This window comes from Rhynchophorus ferrugineus, unplaced genomic scaffold, assembly GCF_030347505.1.
Source record: "Rhynchophorus ferrugineus isolate W39M unplaced genomic scaffold, kcgeb_rfMv2 rfM1, whole genome shotgun sequence".
Taxonomy (NCBI): domain Eukaryota; kingdom Metazoa; phylum Arthropoda; class Insecta; order Coleoptera; family Curculionidae; genus Rhynchophorus; species Rhynchophorus ferrugineus.
Genome location: NW_027472580.1, coordinates 67,610,563 through 67,632,237, shown reverse-complemented (window position 1 = coordinate 67,632,237; position 21,675 = coordinate 67,610,563). Strand labels below are relative to the sequence as shown.

The 21,675-nt window shown below is 31.5% G+C and overlaps 2 protein-coding genes across 3 annotated transcripts; one reads left to right on the top strand and one right to left on the bottom strand.

Annotated features, from left to right (window-relative positions):
* LOC143206904 (centrosomal protein 20) lies at positions 1 to 1,973 on the bottom strand. 2 transcript variants are annotated; one of them, XM_076419761.1, is made up of 4 exons: positions 1,926 to 1,973; positions 734 to 790; positions 370 to 573; positions 1 to 317 (listed from the first exon to the last, which is right to left on the bottom strand). In XM_076419761.1, exons 2-4 carry the CDS (start codon positions 762 to 764, stop codon positions 187 to 189), a joined length of 366 nt encoding a protein of 121 aa, XP_076275876.1. In that variant the 5' UTR covers positions 765 to 790; positions 1,926 to 1,973; the 3' UTR covers positions 1 to 186. The 2 variants fall into 2 exon arrangements, with proteins under 2 accessions (XP_076275876.1, XP_076275866.1); XM_076419751.1 differs by lacking the exon at positions 1,926 to 1,973 and having other exon boundaries at positions 626 to 738.
* Positions 1,974 to 2,965: 992 nt separating this feature from the next.
* On the top strand, positions 2,966 to 20,839 carry LOC143206787 (uncharacterized). The gene is made up of 9 exons (XM_076419517.1): positions 2,966 to 3,058; positions 3,746 to 3,986; positions 7,824 to 7,988; positions 9,235 to 9,509; positions 12,765 to 12,871; positions 15,079 to 15,207; positions 15,264 to 15,382; positions 17,487 to 17,671; positions 20,628 to 20,839. Exons 2-9 carry the CDS (start codon positions 3,806 to 3,808, stop codon positions 20,784 to 20,786), a joined length of 1,320 nt encoding a protein of 439 aa, XP_076275632.1. The 5' UTR covers positions 2,966 to 3,058; positions 3,746 to 3,805; the 3' UTR covers positions 20,787 to 20,839.
* The last annotated feature ends 836 nt before the right edge of the window (positions 20,840 to 21,675 follow it).

Here is a 21,675-nt window from a genome sequence, read left to right as displayed (position 1 = left end):
TTGAGACAATAATTTATATTTAGGATATAGAAAATCTACAGCAAATATATAAACACAGCTTCACAAACACATTTTTAATGATATATTGAATTTTATTAGTAAACTTTATTTCAATAAAACTATTATGATTATATTATATTATTAGCAAGAATAGCAGAGGCTCTTCTATTCAGCTCTTCTATATTTTCAGTCAGTATCTTGAAAAGCTGATACAATATAATATAATAAGGGAATTTTAGCGGTTTTCGTATCGTCAATAACGCCTAATTTTGTTGTTAAAATATCTCTAGAAATCCTCTCATTTGACTGTCCCGATTCTTAAAATAAAACCGTCATATATAATATTGACTATTTCCTCACTAAACATACCCGCTGTTAGAACTTGCTCAGAATACAGGTACCCATTCCAGGAAAGATATTCCCTGATCAACTCATTTATTAATCTTGTTTCCTCGGGTATCTTAGGAGTCTCATCGGATTCCAAATTTCTATTCAGAATGTTCATGATAGCTGCCCTGATCTCTCCTTTAAATCGACCCAATGTACCATCTTTTTGCAACGATTCTTTTATGGCTGAAAATAAAATGATGAAGTACAATATTTTCACGAAATAACCCGTTTTTACCTTGTAAAAGGTCACTTTCTGTCGTTTCACTCATAGCACACAAAAAACATGCATACAAAACCCATCAAACAAAAAATAACTGACAGAATTAACCTATTCTTAACGTACCTGTGTTTGTATAGAGCACTTTTGTTACCATAGCAACCACAACTGAACAGCTGTTTCCTTCATAAAAAGCATATAATGTAAACTAGATCGTGAATGGCATAAGGAAGATTTCAAGGACCTTTTATTTTTATTTATCAATTTTGCCTAAAATTTCTCGAATATCGGTAAAAAATATATAGTATAACTAGTGTAAAATAAGGTAAAATAGATATTTCACAAAAAAATAATATTCATACTGTCTAAAAACTTGAATTTTTTATTAAATGTTGGTTCATAATTATAATATTATAATTATTATATAATTGTAACAATTAACCCTCAAAAATTATTTAATAATTAAGAATTAATGTTTAATAATTTTTATATGCGGTCATAAATGGAGGAACTAAACAGTAGTTAAAATTATTACAATTTTCAATGGACATGATGACTAATTTTGAAAAACATTTTACAAAAAAATGAACAACATTCCAAACAAATTTTCTCTCTTAAAATAATGTAAAAGGTTTTGAAGGAAAAGTTGGCGTAATTACGTTTAAACAATATTAAATTTGTGCTAAAATGCTCAATTATTACTAACGTCTAAATATTACGTGATGTTTTAATAAACAGTTTGTGAGTATATGTTTGTTTCTACAGTGTATCGATGGTGACACTTTCCCACTGTTAACTGTAACTGTAATGTATTTAAATCTTGCATAGGGACACCTATATCTATCTTCATAAAATGTAATGTATTTCTGCGAATATTAATCGGGTACAAGTTTATACTTTTCTACTACCTTCATAGTGTTTGACGTACCTCGTAAAAATAAAATATTTTTAACAGAAAAACTGAACCGACTTCAAAAAATACATAAGGAACTCACTAAAAATTAAAAATTAATCAAACTTAAATATTTAATACAAAAAAAAATTAAAATAAATATGTAATAATAATAGGTAGGTATTAAGCTGAATTATGTGTATATAGTATATATACGTGTAGTAGATACGTAAAATAAGGTTTTTGTTTATATTTATTTAGTTATTACAACGATTAATATGTACTTTAGGGTAAATGATGTGGCTCGGTGAATGGAGGTAAAACGAAATGAAACAGTGGTGTTTACATTATGTGACCGTTATTTATTGGCTATATAAAAAAAATGAGAAAAATACAATTAGATAAAACGGATGGCAGCGGTGTTACCTGTTGACGAGGCTTGGGCAGTCGATGGTGGCACGTCTAAACCAAACGATGGTTTAGCACTGAATGAATGGAAATACCCTTCAATAACATCCCAGATAAACGTCTCGGGGTTGCCAGCTATTCGTTATCGGGTTCTAGTTGGCGCTCCTGGCACCCCGCCCGTGTTCAACATCTGGGATTATATTTCTGGGTATTTTGTAGACCGTTATTCCACGATGTAAAATTCGACATGCCTCAAAGTCGCTACATGTACATATTTTATTTTAAAACGTTTTTTTGTGTTAAAATCTAAGTTCAATAATTTTTTACTTTTAGTGAGTCCCTTATTTATTTTTGAAGTAGGTTCAATTTTTTTGTTAAAAATATTTTATACAATTCTGTGGTTACTCTATAGCACTCTGTGGTCACGCAACTGAAAAGCTATTCAATCAATTCTCTTATTTGAACGTCACACTTTATTCCAAGTGGTTTGTAATGACATTTTAAGCTCGGCTTTATCCGTCCTCAAAGTTTTCCCCCCTACTCGTACATTAAATTAACGTTCTCTCTTACAAATTTCAATCAAGCTTGTATGTTTTTTGAATGAAGGTTTTCTTTGCTAACTGGAATATTATTGATATCCATATGAACAGATCTTAATCGATCCAATGGAAATTAAAATTACTTTTAATTTTTCTATGCCAACAGTATCATTTCACTGATAAAATAATCAAATTATATTCTGATTAATGTATTGATAGAAATAATTGTCTTCCTAGATTCTTCAGATGATAATATGCCATATCCGATCGTTAAATTTGTCTATAATAATTTATTGTGGTTTTATCTAAACATTTACTGCGCGGTAGATTTTCTAAAAATTGACACTTATATTGACAGAATTGTATTACATAGGTAGTATTGTTACTGAATTATCCTGTCATGTAGACATTTTGTAAAAAATTACCGGTGCTTTTTATGAAAATTTCCAAATTTTAGTCAAAATTTAACGCAATATTAATGCAAGTAATTATCAAGCAGTTTTAAGTTTTAAAATGAATGGAACTATAATTGCTTGCATTGTCACAGCGATATTGGTTTCAGCAGTGTTTTGTGCTATGAAAAGAGTTAGTCCTTGTTTCTAGTTTAATTTAGTAAGTAACATATTTTATGTCAGAATCATCCATATAAATCGTGTGACAAGTCCTCATGGGTTATGGACTTGGAGGAAAATGTCGAATTATTCCAACTAAATTACTTTAGTCGTGATATTTTTCAGCAGTACAAAAATGACTGATAAGAGCATATTTTGTAAGGTTAATTTGCCTTGACATAATTTCTATAAAGCCTTTAACTCTTTTAATTTAATGAAGTTACTGTTCTGCTTTATAAGTTATTAGACAGCATTGCCATGATAGGAATTACCTTTTTATCGTCATCATCACACCTTAACTTAGCATAATTTCACTATAGGATTATAGCTTTTATCCAGATAATCAATTTCAATACAAATGTTTGTGTGGACTGCTCTCAATCTTCAATGAATACGACCGAACCATTGTAATCTGCGTCTTAATATTTCTTCTCCACATCTCACTCTATGTTGAATGAGAATGAATTCTGTCTTATAATACAATAACTGTAGTTTATTAGAATGCATGAAATTTGCAAAATATATATCACAGATATTTCTAATCTATATAAAGCTATTAACATTATCTTAAAAATCGATATTCTCTCTGATGTTAATCAAATAATCCCACTATATCCAAATCTACACTTGCTGTTAATTATATTAAAGTCCGACTATATGATTTTTAAAATAAATCATTTGTTTTTAGTTCAGAAAGACTCTCTTTGTAGCAAAATAACGATAGTGGGATTTGTTGGATACCAAAATAATGTCTAGATTAACAAAGCCCCCGAGCAAAAGCCAGATGCGGACGCCATCTGCCGGAAAAATATCAGGAACAAAAGGCGAATCTAAAACTGACTTGAAGAAGAGGAAGGTGGGGAGTAAATCCGGAAAGAAAGATGTTGGATTTGAATTACCAGCTTTAAGTATAATTGGAAAAAAGAAAGGTAAGTTTATATATTACCAAACCAAAGTATTACTAATTGTTTATCATCATTATTATTTGAACTAGCGCGGATTAATATTAATAATAGTTTTATGTTTGCCATTTAATCTGTTCATATGTAACAATATTCATAAAATCTACAATTTTTGTTAGTTTCCTAGTTTCCGAAACATACAAAAGAACTTATATAAAATAACTATATAATATATTTAATCAAATATTCAATTAAGGGCACAAACTGTAATAAACCGAAAATATTCGTAGATTTAGACACGCCACTGGAAGTATAAACACAGTTAGGCTTTTTTAATGTTTTGTGAACTTTAGAATGGAATTTTGTATTCCATAAAATGTTGAATATTAGCCTGTTAACAATTCATTATCCCTCTCAATGAATCGGTCATATAATCTCCGGTAATTGGAAAATTAGAACTTGGTGCAGGTGGATACCGACATACTTCCGGTGCAGCATTCTGACTGGTTGGGGATCTAATTCTTATCATAAGATGTATTTAACACACGCGGAAGGTCCAGCAAATTCATTTGCTGCTATGTCTGACAATCCATCCAATTGTACTCACGTCATCCAAATCTAATCTAATTATTTGAAATATGATTTTGTACAGCAATGTAATTTATTGCTCAGGTACTGGTATTGTGGGTATTCCAGCACCATTACCGTGATTGCTTAATAGGATTGCAATTTGGATATTTTTGTTTATTCCTTCGGTTTTGAATCAATATTTTCATTTTGGGTTTATTACACTGTTTATCTGGATAAACTGGATTCTTCTAGCTTTGAAATCCATTCATCTATAATTCACTATCAATTTTCATATGCGTCTTAATGATGATTTCCATATAATATTGCTATTTATAACCTTTAATAATGAGTGATTGTGTCTTCATTATGCTACCAAACCAACCAGATATTCTCGTATTACCCTTAGGCCCCGTCTTTAGACCAATCCTGGATTTTTTTCTACAGGGCATAATTATTTTATGACATAATTATTCTATATGTCTGAAACTATAGAAGTGAAGTTAAGATATCGTATATTTATGTTTGCGGCTATTTATAATTGTGATTGTCCAAAAGGCAAGAGTCAAAATACAACAAGGAGAATGAACCCAGTCACTCCAGTAACCAGGCTGAGTAAGGCTGAATGTCTTCTGAGATAGTCTCTAATATTTGATCAACCGGTAGACTTAATTCCGTGGACAGTGTTTGGGATTACCCACGTTAAAGAGTAAGTTTAGTTATATGGTAACCCAAGTTGATAATAAAGAGAGAGTAACTGAAAATAAATAAAGAAAAAATAGGTAATTAGAATTAATTCACTTCATAAAATTTCAACTGGTTCTTGTAGCCTATAGTCAGGTTTGTCTGATTTTCTGTATATTTTGTTCTTCTGGGCTTCAAGCGTTTTTAAGATGATAGTCCATTCTGATACCATTTATGAGGTTTCTGTTAACGACAGCTAATTGTTAAATATATTATAACTGATTTGATAAAACGATAGAGGAGTGTTGTGGGTTAGTCCTTATGAATTACGCTATTAATTATTAGATCGTGCGCTATTGAACACGCCATATTTTAGTTCGATTACTGTTTCAATATCAAACAAATTTCTAGAAGTTAAAAGCTTGATTTGTGATAATAAATTATGTCTCGAAGCACGTGTTCACTTTACTTTAAGAAAGCCTTCACTAATATGCATTATAGCGAACTAATATTGATTATAATTTAATACAAAATTGTAGAAAAAAGCTAAAAGCATTGTTCTGTTATATCTTAAAAGTGGCAAATGGCCCACAACAACAAACGCAGCATAAAAATTAAATGAACGATTAAATTCGATGCGATTCGCAGCTCTTAGTGATTCGGCATAATGATTCATACAAACCAGTAAAAATAGATCGAAAAATTTTAACATAGAAAGTTACTTATATTTATTTGTTGTGTACTTATTAAAATAAAATGCCACATGTTTGAGAACGAACAGGAAATATTGATCGACGTTCACTTAATAGAGAAATAGTCCGCAACTATCAGTCAAATAGAACTATAAAATAACAATTGACGGATAATACAAATTTGCAAACCATGTTGCAAACACACATGTATATCAAGGTCGAGAGCAACACAGTGAACGTCTTCGAACTAATAAATTGAGACAACGAGTGTCTCTTATCACGTTCGAATATGACGCCGGTTATTCGTCACGTGCACAAGTCGTCATCGACAATATGGAAAAAAAATGTAAACATTGTCATTGGCTTCCATGATTAAATATGCTACCAGAACCATTGAAAACACTATCCGCTGGGACCATACTAAATCGAAATTGTTTTACACAAAATTCGTAAATTCATTTATTGCTTCCAAATGACATAATTTAGGGCAACAAAAATTGTTCAGAATAAGAATGGTTGTAATTTTAAATCAACATCAAGATTCAGGGCGAACTGTACCATACCATCAAATTGGTTTCTTCTTTTCAATACCTGAGACTGATCCAAAATGTTTGCAAATATTTTTTATGGGTGATGAGCAGCAAAAATTAAAACACGCTCTCTATATATACATTGAGCAGATGGAGGAGAGATAAAATGTGACAACTTTGGGAACTTTCTTGCAAAAGCGTAATAGATTACAAAACGGTAACTACAATATTGTCATTAAACCAGAGGAAGTATCATATAAAAAGAGCTTAGGAAGATACAATATACCAACTGTTAATGAAGTGACCAAGATAGTCCTAATTTTTATGATGCTTTGTATACTATTCATCGATATTTTGGAAATGAGAACATGAATCGTTAATATCGTTGATAAATAAATATAACAATCATTAATTTACTTGATTACACACTACTCGATCTGAAAAATTACGTTTGAACAGGACAACGTCTGTTGGGTCTGCCAGTTTACGTATAAATAAATAAACTAAGTTATTAATAATTAATTAAATATTAGAAAGCGCTCTACTAACTAAAAAACACCCAAAAATGGGGGAAGCTAGATAATTTTCAATTGAATCAATAAATGACGCTGCTTCTATACTCTCAAATATTTTGGGAACCTTTTGCCATTCAAACGTTTTATAGTACGGATTCATTGTATAAGTATTACTGATCTATTAGGCATATTTTTCATATTTATTTGGAGTTTTTTCTGTAATAATAAATATAAGTATACTAAACAAAATAAATATTATCATTAGTTATAACAAGCAGAATTAAACCCATCCTTATTGTGGCATGTTTTTACTAGAAATAACGTAAATATGTTTATTTAATTAGGAAAGTTTAGCATATCTAAATTTCATCTAAACAACTTGATTATTTTGATATATGATACATGTCACTTTTGTCATTAATTTTATGAAACAGTAATTATAATTAAGTAAAGCAATTTATCATGTGACATGACCGTTAATAATATACAATAGTTTAATCAAATCAACCTCTTTATACTTTTGTCACCTCAAACAATGTAATTACATGAAATAGTTGAATGGAAAAAAAGATTGGGTTTACTTGGAATTAAGTTGAAAAGAATTAAATTAATTTAAAGTCTATATTTCTTTAATTTCTGTATAGGAAGGTACCAAAAACTGGATCAAAACATAAATTTCTTTTCGGATATGTTAAACATGACTAGCAATTCACAATTGTTTAAATTTGTTTATTGTAAATCAATTATTAACTGTTGAATAAAACGACGTAGACTTATTTGTACCCTATGAGTATGTTTCAGTCATTATGATCTGCTAATTTTGTTATTTAACAAAACAATTATAAATGTAAATATATACAATAATTTTTTTAACAGATATAAAATTTGAAGATATCCGAAAAAAGGTTATTAGACGAAACAATCCAGAAGGTGAAGACAAGAAGCAACTAGTCAACATTATCAAATACATCAACCAATCCAAGCCAAAACTTAAAGTTCAAGAATACATAAACTTGGTCTCAAAATATACCAGTGATAACGGTACGAATTAATTAGTTACCCTTACAGCCTTGTTGATGTTCCTTCCGCCTTAAAGTTTTCTGTTCTTATCTATCAAATAATTCATTTTCGTTTCCTTCTTTTACTTCCTTTCTGCGCTCGTCTTGTTGAATCACCAGTTGAATTACCTATGTGAAGGTTACCACTCAATAGTCAAATTATTCAAGTATTATGGGTTATAGAATCAATGCCGGTTATCCATTTTTATAATATAATGACGTATACCTAGTACTGAAATACAGAAGGCACTCGATAACGTGAATATTCAATAATGAAAACAATGCGTTAATATATACACATTTTCCAATTAAGATACCTCTTTGATTCATGGAAAAAGTGAGCGAATTGTTGAACAGCGATGTAAAGCAATACTGGTTCTGTTGAAAAACAGACCAAACGCATCCTACTTGTTCACCATTCAAGTAGTCTTAAAACAGAACATGCACATGACCGCCATAGTCACATCCGTAATGGTTGCTTTATATAACACCTCCCTTCAAGAGAAATAGCCACAAGACTGTTTGTTTTTGAGTATCGATTATATCTTCGTCCGCTAGTTTACCTTTGAAGATCTTCTAAATGGCATTGTTTATATAGAAATTTCCATGATGTCCCCCTATGCAAAAGTTTTCCAAGTATTGGTGACTCTAGATTTCAATAGTCTACGGCTAAAATACTGAACTATCATTGCAAACTTCTGTCCAAATTCCAATAGACTATGTTAATTCACTGCAATTTCAGCCCGCTTTTGACGGCCTCACATCCTGAACAGTGCCGCGTGTTCGGAGAATCCACGGATTAGGGGTATTTTCATAACTTGAATGTTTCTGACTTTGAATAGTTTATGGCTATCGGCCTTTGAGTAACTTTTCCGCCTTTTGTGACCTTACAGCTTCAGCTGTGGTACTTTGGCCCGAACTTCACTTAACTACACCAAGAAATGCTTCGAATAACTGCGGAACGACTGCCAGTCCAACATTAACCTATCTTCTTTTATTCGTAATTAAGTTGAATTAATTGAAAAGACAGCCTTGTGGTTGCCTTGGAATCCTACCGAGATAAAATATTAATATGTCTTGCCTATGATCTACTTTGCTTGATCAGTAAACTCAATTGTTAATGAGGTGTGATATTTTCATTGACCAAATTACGCTTTTATTTATCCTATCTGCTTATTTTGAGTTTTTCCAACTTTATCAACTATTATAAACATTTTAAACAATTCTAGGTGAAGTCTTAAGAAAAGTAATGGAAGACGATCTAACTTCCTTTCGAAAAGTTGTAACAAAAGTTTATGAGACAATGACTCAGGATGTCAGCGATGTTCTTGTGAACGAGCAAATCCAAACAATGAATTTCTATAACGAGAGATATGACGTATATTATGAAAAAACACTCTGGATGATTAGTGAGATCTATCAAATGATACCGGAATTTGATTTTGAACGATATGCCCGTGATAAAGACCAATATCTTAATTATGTATCGCCAATTCCAATACTGGTAATTTTCTTAATATTAATAAAAAAACATTCCCTAAAGGTTACGGGTTTTATCAATACATTTTACATTGACTTTTTCTTACATTTAATAGAATAATCACCTAAAGCTATGACTCGCAATGAAATATGTGATCTATTTTTCCATTAGTGCTCAATATATCTGACACAATGTGTAATCTTAACAAGATATATTTCATCATTGTTTTTATAAAAGAATAAAGCGTAGTGGGGCGAGTTAACTCAATTTAAACTATTAGGTGCTTGAATGTATTCTGATCATTTGTTCACCTTAAAAAGGTATTTATTGAGAAAAATTGGTGCCATATAGATTGATCAAAATATTATACAATTTTTTTCCATATTTTTGTCATCATGGCGATACCATGTCGAAAAATCGATGTTGGTTTGGCAACGATTCAATCATTGATCCAAATTCGTAGATTTTCTAGCATTTTGAAACAGTGTGCCTTCATCAATTTGCACAAGTAAGGCGCTATGCCTGCTGAGTATGCAGCCTACAGCAGAATATCCCATTCGAGCATACCCTCCACAACTCTTGCAATTTTCGGATGATCACTATAATACAAGAGAATGACTTTGAATTTAATCAATTGACGTCGGTAGGCATCTGTAGTAACGTCATGATTATTGCCATAGATAATCCGGTTCGGTGTAGCATACTCAATAATATTTTCAATTAATTCGTATAATGGTCATTTTCCCTCCTCTTATAACTAGTTTTTCATCCAATAAGTCTTGCAATTCTTTGTCGTCAAGCTTTTTTGTTTCTACAGACCTTTCCTTGTAAATGATATGAAATCAACATTTTAAATGATTTACACCGAAACCAACAATTGCGATATGACGGAGCAGCATCATCCTAAATTTCTAAAAGTTTTTGATGGTCTTCGCAGCAGATTCCTTCAAATCAATCAAGTCCTATCATTAGCGCTCTGTGCCCACTGAATAATTCAATAACACTAAATGAAAAATTGTTATTCTGTGTAAAAGAATGTCAAAACCGTCGAATTTAATGGCTTGGTTAAGTTGTCTAACTGTTGTTACATCGAAACTTCGTATTTTCAGGTATGGCTGATCAAAATGCGTACAACCATCTAATATAATAACATTTTTAAAAACACAATTAAACTATAAATATCAATTAACATAAATCACCAAAACTCAAAAGGCAAATTAAGTTTAACCTTCTAAAATATAAAAATAGTACATTATAAAATATAATGCTTTCTAAAAATTACTAATCTAATTTCTGTCTTTTTTTTTGGCAGAAGCCTTTGATACTTTAAAGTATTTAAAATCTCGAATTCTCTATAATGTAAAAAAAGATTCCTTTTCAAAATACTTATTTTCTAGTTCGCACTCTTAATCTTCATTCTGTGCCACTGTTTTTTTTTTAAACCTATAGAATATAACAATATATCACATAAAGATGCTCCAAACATTTTGCAGAATATTCCAATATTCTAGAACTATAAAAGAAACAGACATAAACATCATCCATATTTGTGATAACCTTATTATTAATAAAACAAATATTAATATTGTCTAGACATTGTTATAAGACGCACTTCAGAAGTGAAAGCGGCTTTTTAAATAATTTCAGTATTGTGCTAATCATTAGTATACATCGAAAGCAACAGGTGATTTGCCAATCAGCTCCACTTGGACACGCACTAACCCTCACTAACTTTTTTAATTCGTTTATATTAGATAAACGTTTATATTAGACCACTTACATAAACTATTTTTATTAAAAAAAGGGATTACTGGAAACATAGTGTTAAACAATTTTTGCGTTTTTAAGTACTAATTAATTGTTATTAAATGTTGAAAAACAACTTTACATCAAGCGCTGATGAGAAGATCAATAATTTGATCTTTGCAGTATAACTTTTGTTACTTAGAGAATTTAACTATTACCTAATTAAGTTTATTTTTGGTTTGCACATTATAGTATTGTTTGTTTGTTTTAAGGTATTAAATGGTTATTTCTGGAATTTTATTGAAACGTTTAATTATTTTGTCGTACTTTTTCTATTGATTTAAAACCAACAAAATGTTTTTTACATTCAAAACATTGTTAACTATTTGTTATTTCTGCTAAACGACTATGTTGCCGTATCAACTCGGAGTTTTAGTTCAGTTTAGCTTTGACATACAACAAAATTCTAATTTAAATAAAATATAATAATATCTACTATTTTAAAAATGTTATTCTTTTAAAAGCAATATCTGGAAGTTCCATTTGACCTCTTCGATACTTTTCACACTAACAGTAACACAAATAATTGTATTAAATTATGTTTGTATTGAAAAACAACTCACTGTTTTAATACATTTCATATATTTCATCTCTGATAGAGCTAACATTAAGCTGATCTTGATTCGTCACCCGCTTCGTATGAGGATGGTTTTTTTAGTTGAATTCAAGATCTTTTTTTTTTAATTTTTTGAGAAATTTCAAACTGACACAAGTCAAGTGACCATGTCCATACTAATATTCACTGCAGCTGCAAGAAGCTAAAAAATATTTTCAATAAAAATCGAAGTAAATTAATATTTAGCATTCTATTATTCAAAGTAACTGATTAAAGACGTAATATCTGTGTAGAGACTGTTCTGTCTGGCTCCGGAATTTTCAATCAGAGCAATAATAAGCAGCGATTTGAAATTTATTAAAATAAGCAAACATTAAAATAAACATTTTCCGGTTTACGGCCTCTTATCAATATTGTTTCGAATAATATTACATACGTTTGACGACCGGACGACTTTAACGGGCTAATTTGGTTACACGTTCGAACTTATCAGATAACACTGTGTCTCTTCTTAACTAGAATAAAATTAAATGGAAAATGTCTGATATTAGAATGAATCTACAAATTGCGGCAAGCAATACATTAAACATCGTGACCTAGGACAAAAAACTTTGGATTGACTATACGCTTATACTGAATAGTTAAGCCGTAATATTTCTTATTTAATATTTTTCTACAATTGTATCGACAACTTACATTTTCGCGATCTTTCATAGTCTAGAGTATCTCTTCTCGTGTTAGTTATTTTAACGCATTAATTGGTAGTGGGCAGTATTTTCCGATAATGGTACAGAAAAATTTAAATTGCAGTCTATAACTTAGGGCCAGAGATTTTTTAATTGGTGTGTTATATGATTATTATATATCTTAACATAGATTTAATGTAACATAATAACTTATATTTATATATACTTTAGATAAAACGTGACGCTGATGATGTGGATGCACAAAAACGACAAGAGGCCTTCCACAGGCTACAATGGTTAAAGATTGAAGGTGAAAGGTTAGCTGAAGAAAACAAGAGGTTAGTCTTCATTTAATCACAATGTTTATATTTTATTGATTCAAATTCTTGTTAAAAGATATCGATATCAAATTTACAAGAAAATAATTTAATATTTATATAAATTATTGATAACACATAACAAGTTGTTATTGATATTTACTTAAAGAAAACTATTTTAATTAATATGTTGTTACTAATTGTTACCGACTAACCTAAAATGTGTTTGCGAACACTGCTGTTTGCCGGCTTGATTGGCGCAGTGGTCGAGGCGACAGAACTTCCTGCTGTTGCGGTAGCAGCATGCTGGAATCCTGCTGAGCCATTTTAATGTAAACATAAATTTATGTTTGTTATTTTTCGAAAGGACAAGAATATAAAAGCCGACAAGGAAAATGATCCCAGTAACGCCAGTAACCAGGCTGGGTAAGATCGAATGTCTCCTGGGATGATCTCTAAGTTGGTCACTCGCCAATCGATAGGCTTAATTCCGAGGGCCGTTGTTCCGAACCGTTAAACCGTTAACATTAAGCAATAGGTCCAAATAAACCATAGTTGGTAAAAAGAAGGCTATTCAATATAACAAAAAAACTGCTGTTTTTTCTGCTGGGATTTTCTTCGATTTAAATTTTGTTTTTTTATATATTTAAAATCATCTCGAGTACTTTACGTTGTCGCTAGATAGGATGATAGTATTATTCATTGTTATTATTGCATGTGAAGTTTGATTATATGTAAACTCGATATGTACTGAATTGTTTTTGTTAACTTTTATCCTCCATGCCTGGGTCCATTGATTTATATCATCACTCGTTGCGCGTCTTTTTCCTCCCGATTATAAGAGAAAAACTGACAAAATTAATAACTACTTTAATTATAGTAAACTTAAGTAACAAAAATAGATGGGTAAATGGATAATGACGACAATCTTCAAACAATCAATTGGCACAAACTTGGCTCCCTGACTAGATATCGGAATATTTTTGCAAACTCCTTGGTAATTAGATGGATACATTACATTTTATCCCCCACTGCTCCTCCCTTGGGTAATGTGTACGGAAAAAGTAGGCTGACTTCATTATTCTTTTCGCCACCTTATTAATAATTATTTCTAGGGAGGGGAAGACTTATTCCTTATGGTGATTTCCTCATGTCCAGAAAGATATACGACCATAAATACCCTGCGATTCACCTTTCCCACGGGTTTCCAAGGTCAACAATCTCCTCAGTATTTATCTGCTTATTTACACCATCGGAAATCTTTCAAGGGATTGAAGTGTTAGTGCAGTTCGTCTGGTTATTGGTATCTTTACTCTTTTTATTTCGAGTGTCTCGTCCTGTTCCAAATATGCCTGATTTCGTACCTATTTTTTACATATTCTTAGAGATTAGCTTAAATAGAATAAACTTAAAATAAACCTGACTTTAATATACTTCAAATGCATCAATAAATTAAATGCCTAAACTATTTTCTACACCCACCTGTTGTAACTTTCTGTTTGTTTCGTCACTGTTTTTTCCAATGTCTAGTATCGCAGTATCGTGAGCAAATATATCCGTGGTCATATTTTCTTGTATAGTATAGCACATGTAAAATACGTAAAAACTTTGCCACACTACACTGTCATGTAGTACACCTGCTTTACCTTATTTATTATAGAGTAGGCTTCCAGTAGATCAACTCTAAACATTCTGGCTGAAGATTCTATTTCTGTGTCATGTCAAACCTTGTCCAAGGCTTGGGCTCCACCTAAGAACGTAGCTAAGTAGGCTTCATATGTTCTACGCATCTGATCTATTGTTGACAATCAATTCTTCATAAAATCAAACTGATGGACGGGTATTTGATATATAATTTGTTGTAGTCTTTTCAACAGGAAAACCGTCAAGATTTTTCAGTCAAATTTCAAAACAAACCAGTTTTTAAAACTTTGGTAACTTTTTTTACTGTGATTAGATAAATTTTCGAATTTGCGCACTCATTGAACAACAGAATATATAAAAATTTAGTTTCTGTCAGTTTGAATGTTCCCACCTACATCTGTTATATGTGGGCTGTGAAAACAAAAAACTTATAAATGCTGTTTTAATTATTTTAAGCTAAATTACTAAATTTTAATCTTAAAATTTTTTTTTTAATCATAAAATAAAATACTATAGAATCTAAATTATTTTCTTATCAATTCAATAACAATAAGCAAATTCAAACTAAAAAATTATTTAATTAGGTTGCAAGAGAGACTGAACGAGCTTCGACAACAACAAGCCAACACCCAAACAAAGGCCGAATTGAAGTCTCATATTATGGAGGAGAAAATGATCGATCTAGAGAACCAAGAGGCTGAAAAACAAGAACGGTAGAGATAATTCATTATCTTATTAATTAGACACATTTTTTCTGTGATGTTTTTAGTTTGAATGAGCTACAAGGAAACTTAGGAAAAGCTATCGTTAGAAGTGAAGCTTATATTAGACTAGAAGGAGATGAACCGTCTAAAGGTCCTAAAGCAAAAATAGAAGTCAAAATTGATAGTAAGTATAAAAATAGCAGCTGGAAAAGTTGTGTGATTCTGTTTCTGTATATTGCCGCAAATGGTTAAATATGAACTACAAATATTAAGTAGTCGAATTTAATTTTTTTGATAGACTTATATTATTAGACTTAAATATTCATTATTTAAATATTCATAAGAGAAAACGATAGAACTAAAAGAAAATGTACGTAAATGAAGCATTTATTTTAAAAAATTTATAAATTTGTATTAGGTGCTTGTTGGTAACCAGATGCTGTTTTTTGCTCTAATAATGAATTTATTAATAAAAATTGGCACTATATATTAATCAAAATATTATTTAACATTTTCTAAAAGTTTTTCCCATCTTTCCAACATGGCGACAGCGGCGATTCCTTAATAAGTGCGCATGTGCAAGTGCACCACCAAATTTAATGCCTCCTCTTAAAAAGAAAATTAATTAAATTATCTCCTGTCATTATTTTCACAATTCTTTTTATTAAAAAAAAAACGACTCATCATAGACTTTAAGAATACACAAAAACTTTGACGAATTTCTTATCTGATGGTAAACGAAAATCTTAAACCTATCAAATATTTCATAAGCAAAACTCCATATCCCCAAACCGCAAGACGCTGATTATGCATAACGTGTCAAATCCAGCCGTTCGCTTTGTTCTGCGCCCGTCGCGGGAATCTATGTCACTGCACATCGAAATATTAGATCTGATTGGTCAATCCTCCGCCGCCCGGACCCCGTGTACTCCACAAAACATTCCACTTGTAGCTCGCGGATGTAATAATCTATCTAAAACGGGAATTTTGATAAAATGACGGACAATTTTTACTTAACGTTGTGCACCCCCAAAGTATTGAACAACGCGCCGCCGCTACATGGCAATTCCATGTCGAAATAAGGATGTTGGTTGGCAGCGATCTATCATTATTCATTTTCGCACTTCTTCATCAACATTCTGCTTTCATTTTCTTCAGCATCGATCTTACAAAAAAATATTAATTAGATGGCTCTATGTCTACCGAATGTGGGTGCAGCAGAATTTCCCATTTGAGCTACCACAGTGTATCCCCACCATACTCAACGTATGGCCGAGCGTTGTCATGTAAAAATTCCTATGCGTCTGTTACTCCCTATTGCTAGTCTTTTTTGCAATAAAACATCGTTTCAACCTATTCCATTGACGTCAGTTGAAATCTGCAGTAACAGTTTCTTTTGATTTTAATAGCTAGTAATACATTACCCCATACCGAGCACCACAAGTACAGCAAGACTTTATGGGCGTGAATATTCCGCTTTCCTCTCTATTTATGATACACCTGGTCTAACCCATAACTTCTTGCGCTTGGAATTATCGTAGTAGATTCATTTTTCATCTCCAATCACAATACGCTACGAAGAACTCTATCTAGGAAGCTTTTCTGATCTAGGAAGCCATGAAACCATGAGGTAGAATTTTCACTCTTTTTGAACCTTTTCTATTGTACAGGAGCAATTGACGACAATTAATCCATGAATTTCTAAGCTGTGTGAAAAATTGAGATGGGTTTTGATGCAGTAAGTTTTTACAATCCAATTCGAACTTTGTTCGTTCTACAAGAAGCTCGTTGTCATTTACCTCAAAGTCACTGCTTTTAAATCGTTAAAACCAAAATCGAAAATTAGGATATGACGTATTAAGTGTTTGGTGGATTTCGGCAGCAATTTTTTTCCACTCAAACGAATAACGAAAATGGAATTTTGAGCATTCCACAAGTTGCATCTATATACACTAAATAACTAATTAATATTATGTAGAGAAATATCAAAACCAAAATATTAGATTAGCTTAATAGTGGTTTAAATTGATACTTTACTTTCCTTAGTATTTTCATCAATAGATATCGTTGGTTAAAATACATGCAAGCATCTAATATAAATACCGTATTAAAACCGCTTAAAATAAAGATCGTCAAATTATGCAAAACCTTCAAAACATATTTAAAACACATTTTTATTTTCTTAACAATTATTTAATTTGAAATAAATGTTAAATTTTCGAATAATTCAGAATGAACAAAACATATTTTTTTATATGAACCATTACTACGACTTCTTAATTTTAAAGGAAAAATGCACCATAAGAAAAAGGTTGAATGGTCTACGGACACGGCAATTAGGATGGAAAAGGAGGCCGCAATTAGAAGTGTAAAAGCTGAAACAGCCAAAGCAGACGAAAGAAAACGAGAACGAAGACAATTCAAAGCTCCGCAAAATCTACCGATAATGCCAAGAGATCGTCGATCTGTAGTTGTAAGTTTTAATTATATACATTTCAAGTTTAATTCCTAGGGATCTATTAAAATATCTGTTTAGAAATTGATTTACAACTAATCGGTTTTTAAGTCACATATTTAGCTCTACTAACTGACCCAGCGAACTTCGTTCCACCTTAGTATGAATTTATGTGTGTTTGTTACGAATTATTTTTACTTCGGGACAGGGCGGGATTAACAACACCACGTTGGCTTTGGAACAGAAAAGAAATCTATTTTCCTTGCTGCCCGTAATATCTTTTGAACAACCGCTTGAGACAAACTACAACACCCTCTACTGTTATACTTCTTTTCCACATATTAGGAATAAGATGTTTTCTCGATATAAAGCAGATATTGAACACCCCATCTCTATTTAAATATACCTAATATCTAACCTAATTAACATTATAAATATAAAACTGTAGAAAAATACATATCAATTGCGAAAACAAAATGATTACATTCTATACATAAACTCATTAGAGATTATGAATATTATAATTCTAAATGGTGGGAACTTTATTTAATAGTTTAGTCAAACAAGGGTGCACAATGCTACAAATGGCACTTAAACTGTCGACTTTTAAAGTAACTTGTTCAATCGCATACAAGTCCTTTTAGACTCATTTATTCGTAGGCTGCTAAATTGAAATGAACGGAAGTGCCACGTCACTGGATTGTCAGTGAGAAACACTATGAAGCCACACATTTTCTACTGAAACAGTCATCACTCCGGTCGGCATCATCCATTCCTTCAAGTCCACTATTGTTTTTTGGGTCGTCTTTTGGGATTTCCTGTGTTGATTGATGTTAGTATAACATATAATTCGTAGTCATCTAGTCTTTTGAGCTTAATGATTCTTCTTCCATAATTCATTTGACATTCGCTAATATTTGGTACAACAGGCTAGTCCTCATAACTGTATTTATTAGTTATCATCACTTTTGATGGTCTGCTCTTTAAAGTTTCGATAACCTCGTCCAGTATAGCCCACCATAATAGCTTTTCCTGTCTTTGGATCTAGCTGACTCTCTTTTACTAGTATAGCATACCATGCCATAAATTAAAAAATTACAGATCATGCTCCTATTCTATTATGATCTAGTCCTATTCAGTTCATGCACTGAATGAGCATCGGTCCTTGAGTTCCCATAATCCATAAAATTCTGCCCTCTGTTAAGTCTGAAATATTCTTTACCTCCAAATTTATTATACTGGCTCTGATTTTTCTTGAGTCAGTCAGCTTTAATATGTTTCTTGCTACCACACATTCTTGTTCCTACTTTCAATCCTGTTTCTTCTATTTTTCTTCCATTATTTACGAAATCTGGCTTTACATTGTCTATGGTTTCTAATGCCATGACTAATGTGCCATATGACACATTTTCTTCTTACTCGGTATAACCGGAGTAAATGACAATATTGGCCACTCTCTTTTAAATCCAATCTTCTCTTGTAATTTCCGTACGATATGAATTCTCATTCACATTTTTTTTCAAGTTTATTAATTTTCTCCATACAAAAAGTTTGGTGAATGAACTTGAACATACAAAATCTCCTCGCAGCCTCGATGGCATCAATTCTAGTACAGATTTAAATAATTGTACCAATTAATTGTGAGTATGACAGAATTGTTGCAGTTGTACGATGATCTCTCGCCTAGCTAAACAGTTGATGATACAGCGTTGGTTAACCTCGACATTTCTAAGAAAATAAATTTATATTCACCATGAACTAATAGCAACAATGCTCCTGCACGATGATGAATTGGATCTTGAATCCTTAGATAATCCTTGAATAATATAGAAATTAATTTATTAACCTTTGTATTTATATATTGGAATTGATAGATATGATATGCGTTACTGAAGAAAAAAGTACCATAAAAGTTTGATTGAAACCTCTTCCCTCAATGATCTATTTGCACCAAATAAAGTAATTTGGAATAAACTATTCGACATTCTACAAGAAAAGCTCTCATAGCTTAAGTTCTTGTTCAAAAAGTAATGAATTCAGTTGGCGTTGTGATAATTTAACCTTTCTGTTTCCATAACATATTTAACCACAAACCAAATTGTGGTTAATGTTTCAAAATCGACTGATTTATCGCCGTCGAAATCTACTGCTGAATCATATTTAAACGCCAAACGTTCATAAACAATTGCTGCGTTTGTCAGTACATTTTGTCTCCTTCCGCCTAAACTCCGAATGGATACTTCCAGATCTCACTAGAGAAATTCGCATTCTATTTGCCTCCAAATTCTGTGTACGCACTTCTTCACTATCATTCACTCTAAGATTATGAACGTTATATAAGCAATGTACTCACTTTCCACAGTCATAAACCCAAAGAAGCTCGAAACACACAAACAAAGTCTTGCTTGCTTCTGGATTACAAGAGAAGCAGTAATTGAAATTGAATTTGAATGAACTGAAAGTCGTTATCTTTTTTTGTGGATATAAAACCCACGATGGCTCCAAACGATTTGTGTATTTAGCCAGCATCAAGTTCAAAGCAAACGATACAAACTAATGAGTTCGTAGCATACCTCAGTATACGTTTCATTGAATTATATCACTTTCAAGCTGGTTATACTTAAAAGCATCCCAAAGCTTTATGTATTAATTTATATAATTTTTTAATTTAATAAATTGTTTAATTTAACAAACCTGAAGCTGGCTAAATTCGGCTGACCTTTATGCTAAGAAGCCAATTTCAAACGTCAATCTGTCAATATTTTGTTAGCTGTCTTCTGGTCACTCTCTTTATGATTATAATTTTTTAATATTTTTTTGTACAAGCCTTGTCGTGACAATAAACTCCTAGAAAGAATTATGTCGTTTGGTGCAGTGGTTCTATCTGATGATATACGAGTGCATACATTTCGACGATTTATTTGTACTTATATAGATTTTATTAATCTACTATTTTTTCATCCATCCATATTAGCCATCGCCGTTCAGTCAACCCTCTGGAAGCACCGGTCAGCCACGAATGACAATGTTAAAAGAAAAAACGAGTCAGAGAACAGTGACTGCTGTACAAGAAAGACGGGTATTAAGACCCAATTCTGGTAGCTGTCAAGGAAAAAAAAGAAATACTAAATAATTTATTCGATATCATGTATATCCCTTGTTATAATGTTTAAAATATATCAATTTCAACCATAACCAATCGATGCATTTCTATCTAAAATCATATCGTTTAGATTTTACACACAATTTTCAAGAAATGGAGGATGCGATAGGTTTAAGGTGGTAAGAAATTTAATTACTACTAAAATAAGTAAAAGTAATCGCTAGTAAGATAAAAGTCAAATTGAAGCAATAGCAAATAATACATCAAATACTCTAAGTAACGTATGTTCTAATATTTTCAGTAAATTTAAAGGAATTGTAAATTTTGTTTACATTTAATCACGTATCCATGACCTCTTTTTATCTACTATAAAAATATCATTAGTAATTAATTTAAATTTTGTGATTTTTATGATTATTTTAAAACTTTAAATTATATAGATTTATATAGGCTCTTGATAATAATTGCAGTTGAAACACGACATAAATAATAAAATTAAAGAACAAGTTAAGTGAATATACTTTACTATCCATTTGTTTACAGAACCAGGAAAAATAAGTACGTAAGTCGGTACGGTACATCCATTGATAGCCGCTTTTCCCCCCTATTTTTTAGGTAATTTACGAATCGACCTATTTGTTAGTATCTTCATAAGAAGTGAAATGATGCTCAGAAAAATCACAATTCATATGCCGGTACAGGTAGTAATCAGAAGGAAGAACGTCTGGAGAATAGGGCAGATTTGTTAACACTTCCTATTTTAATGTTTCCAAGTGTGTTTTCACCGCTTTGTGCAATATGTAGTCGAACGTCGTCATAGTGAAGAATAACATTGTTATGCTCGAATCCCGGCCGTTTTTCGCACAATGTGCAGCTCCAAAACATTAATTATAGTCGATAGCGACCCCACTGATGGTTT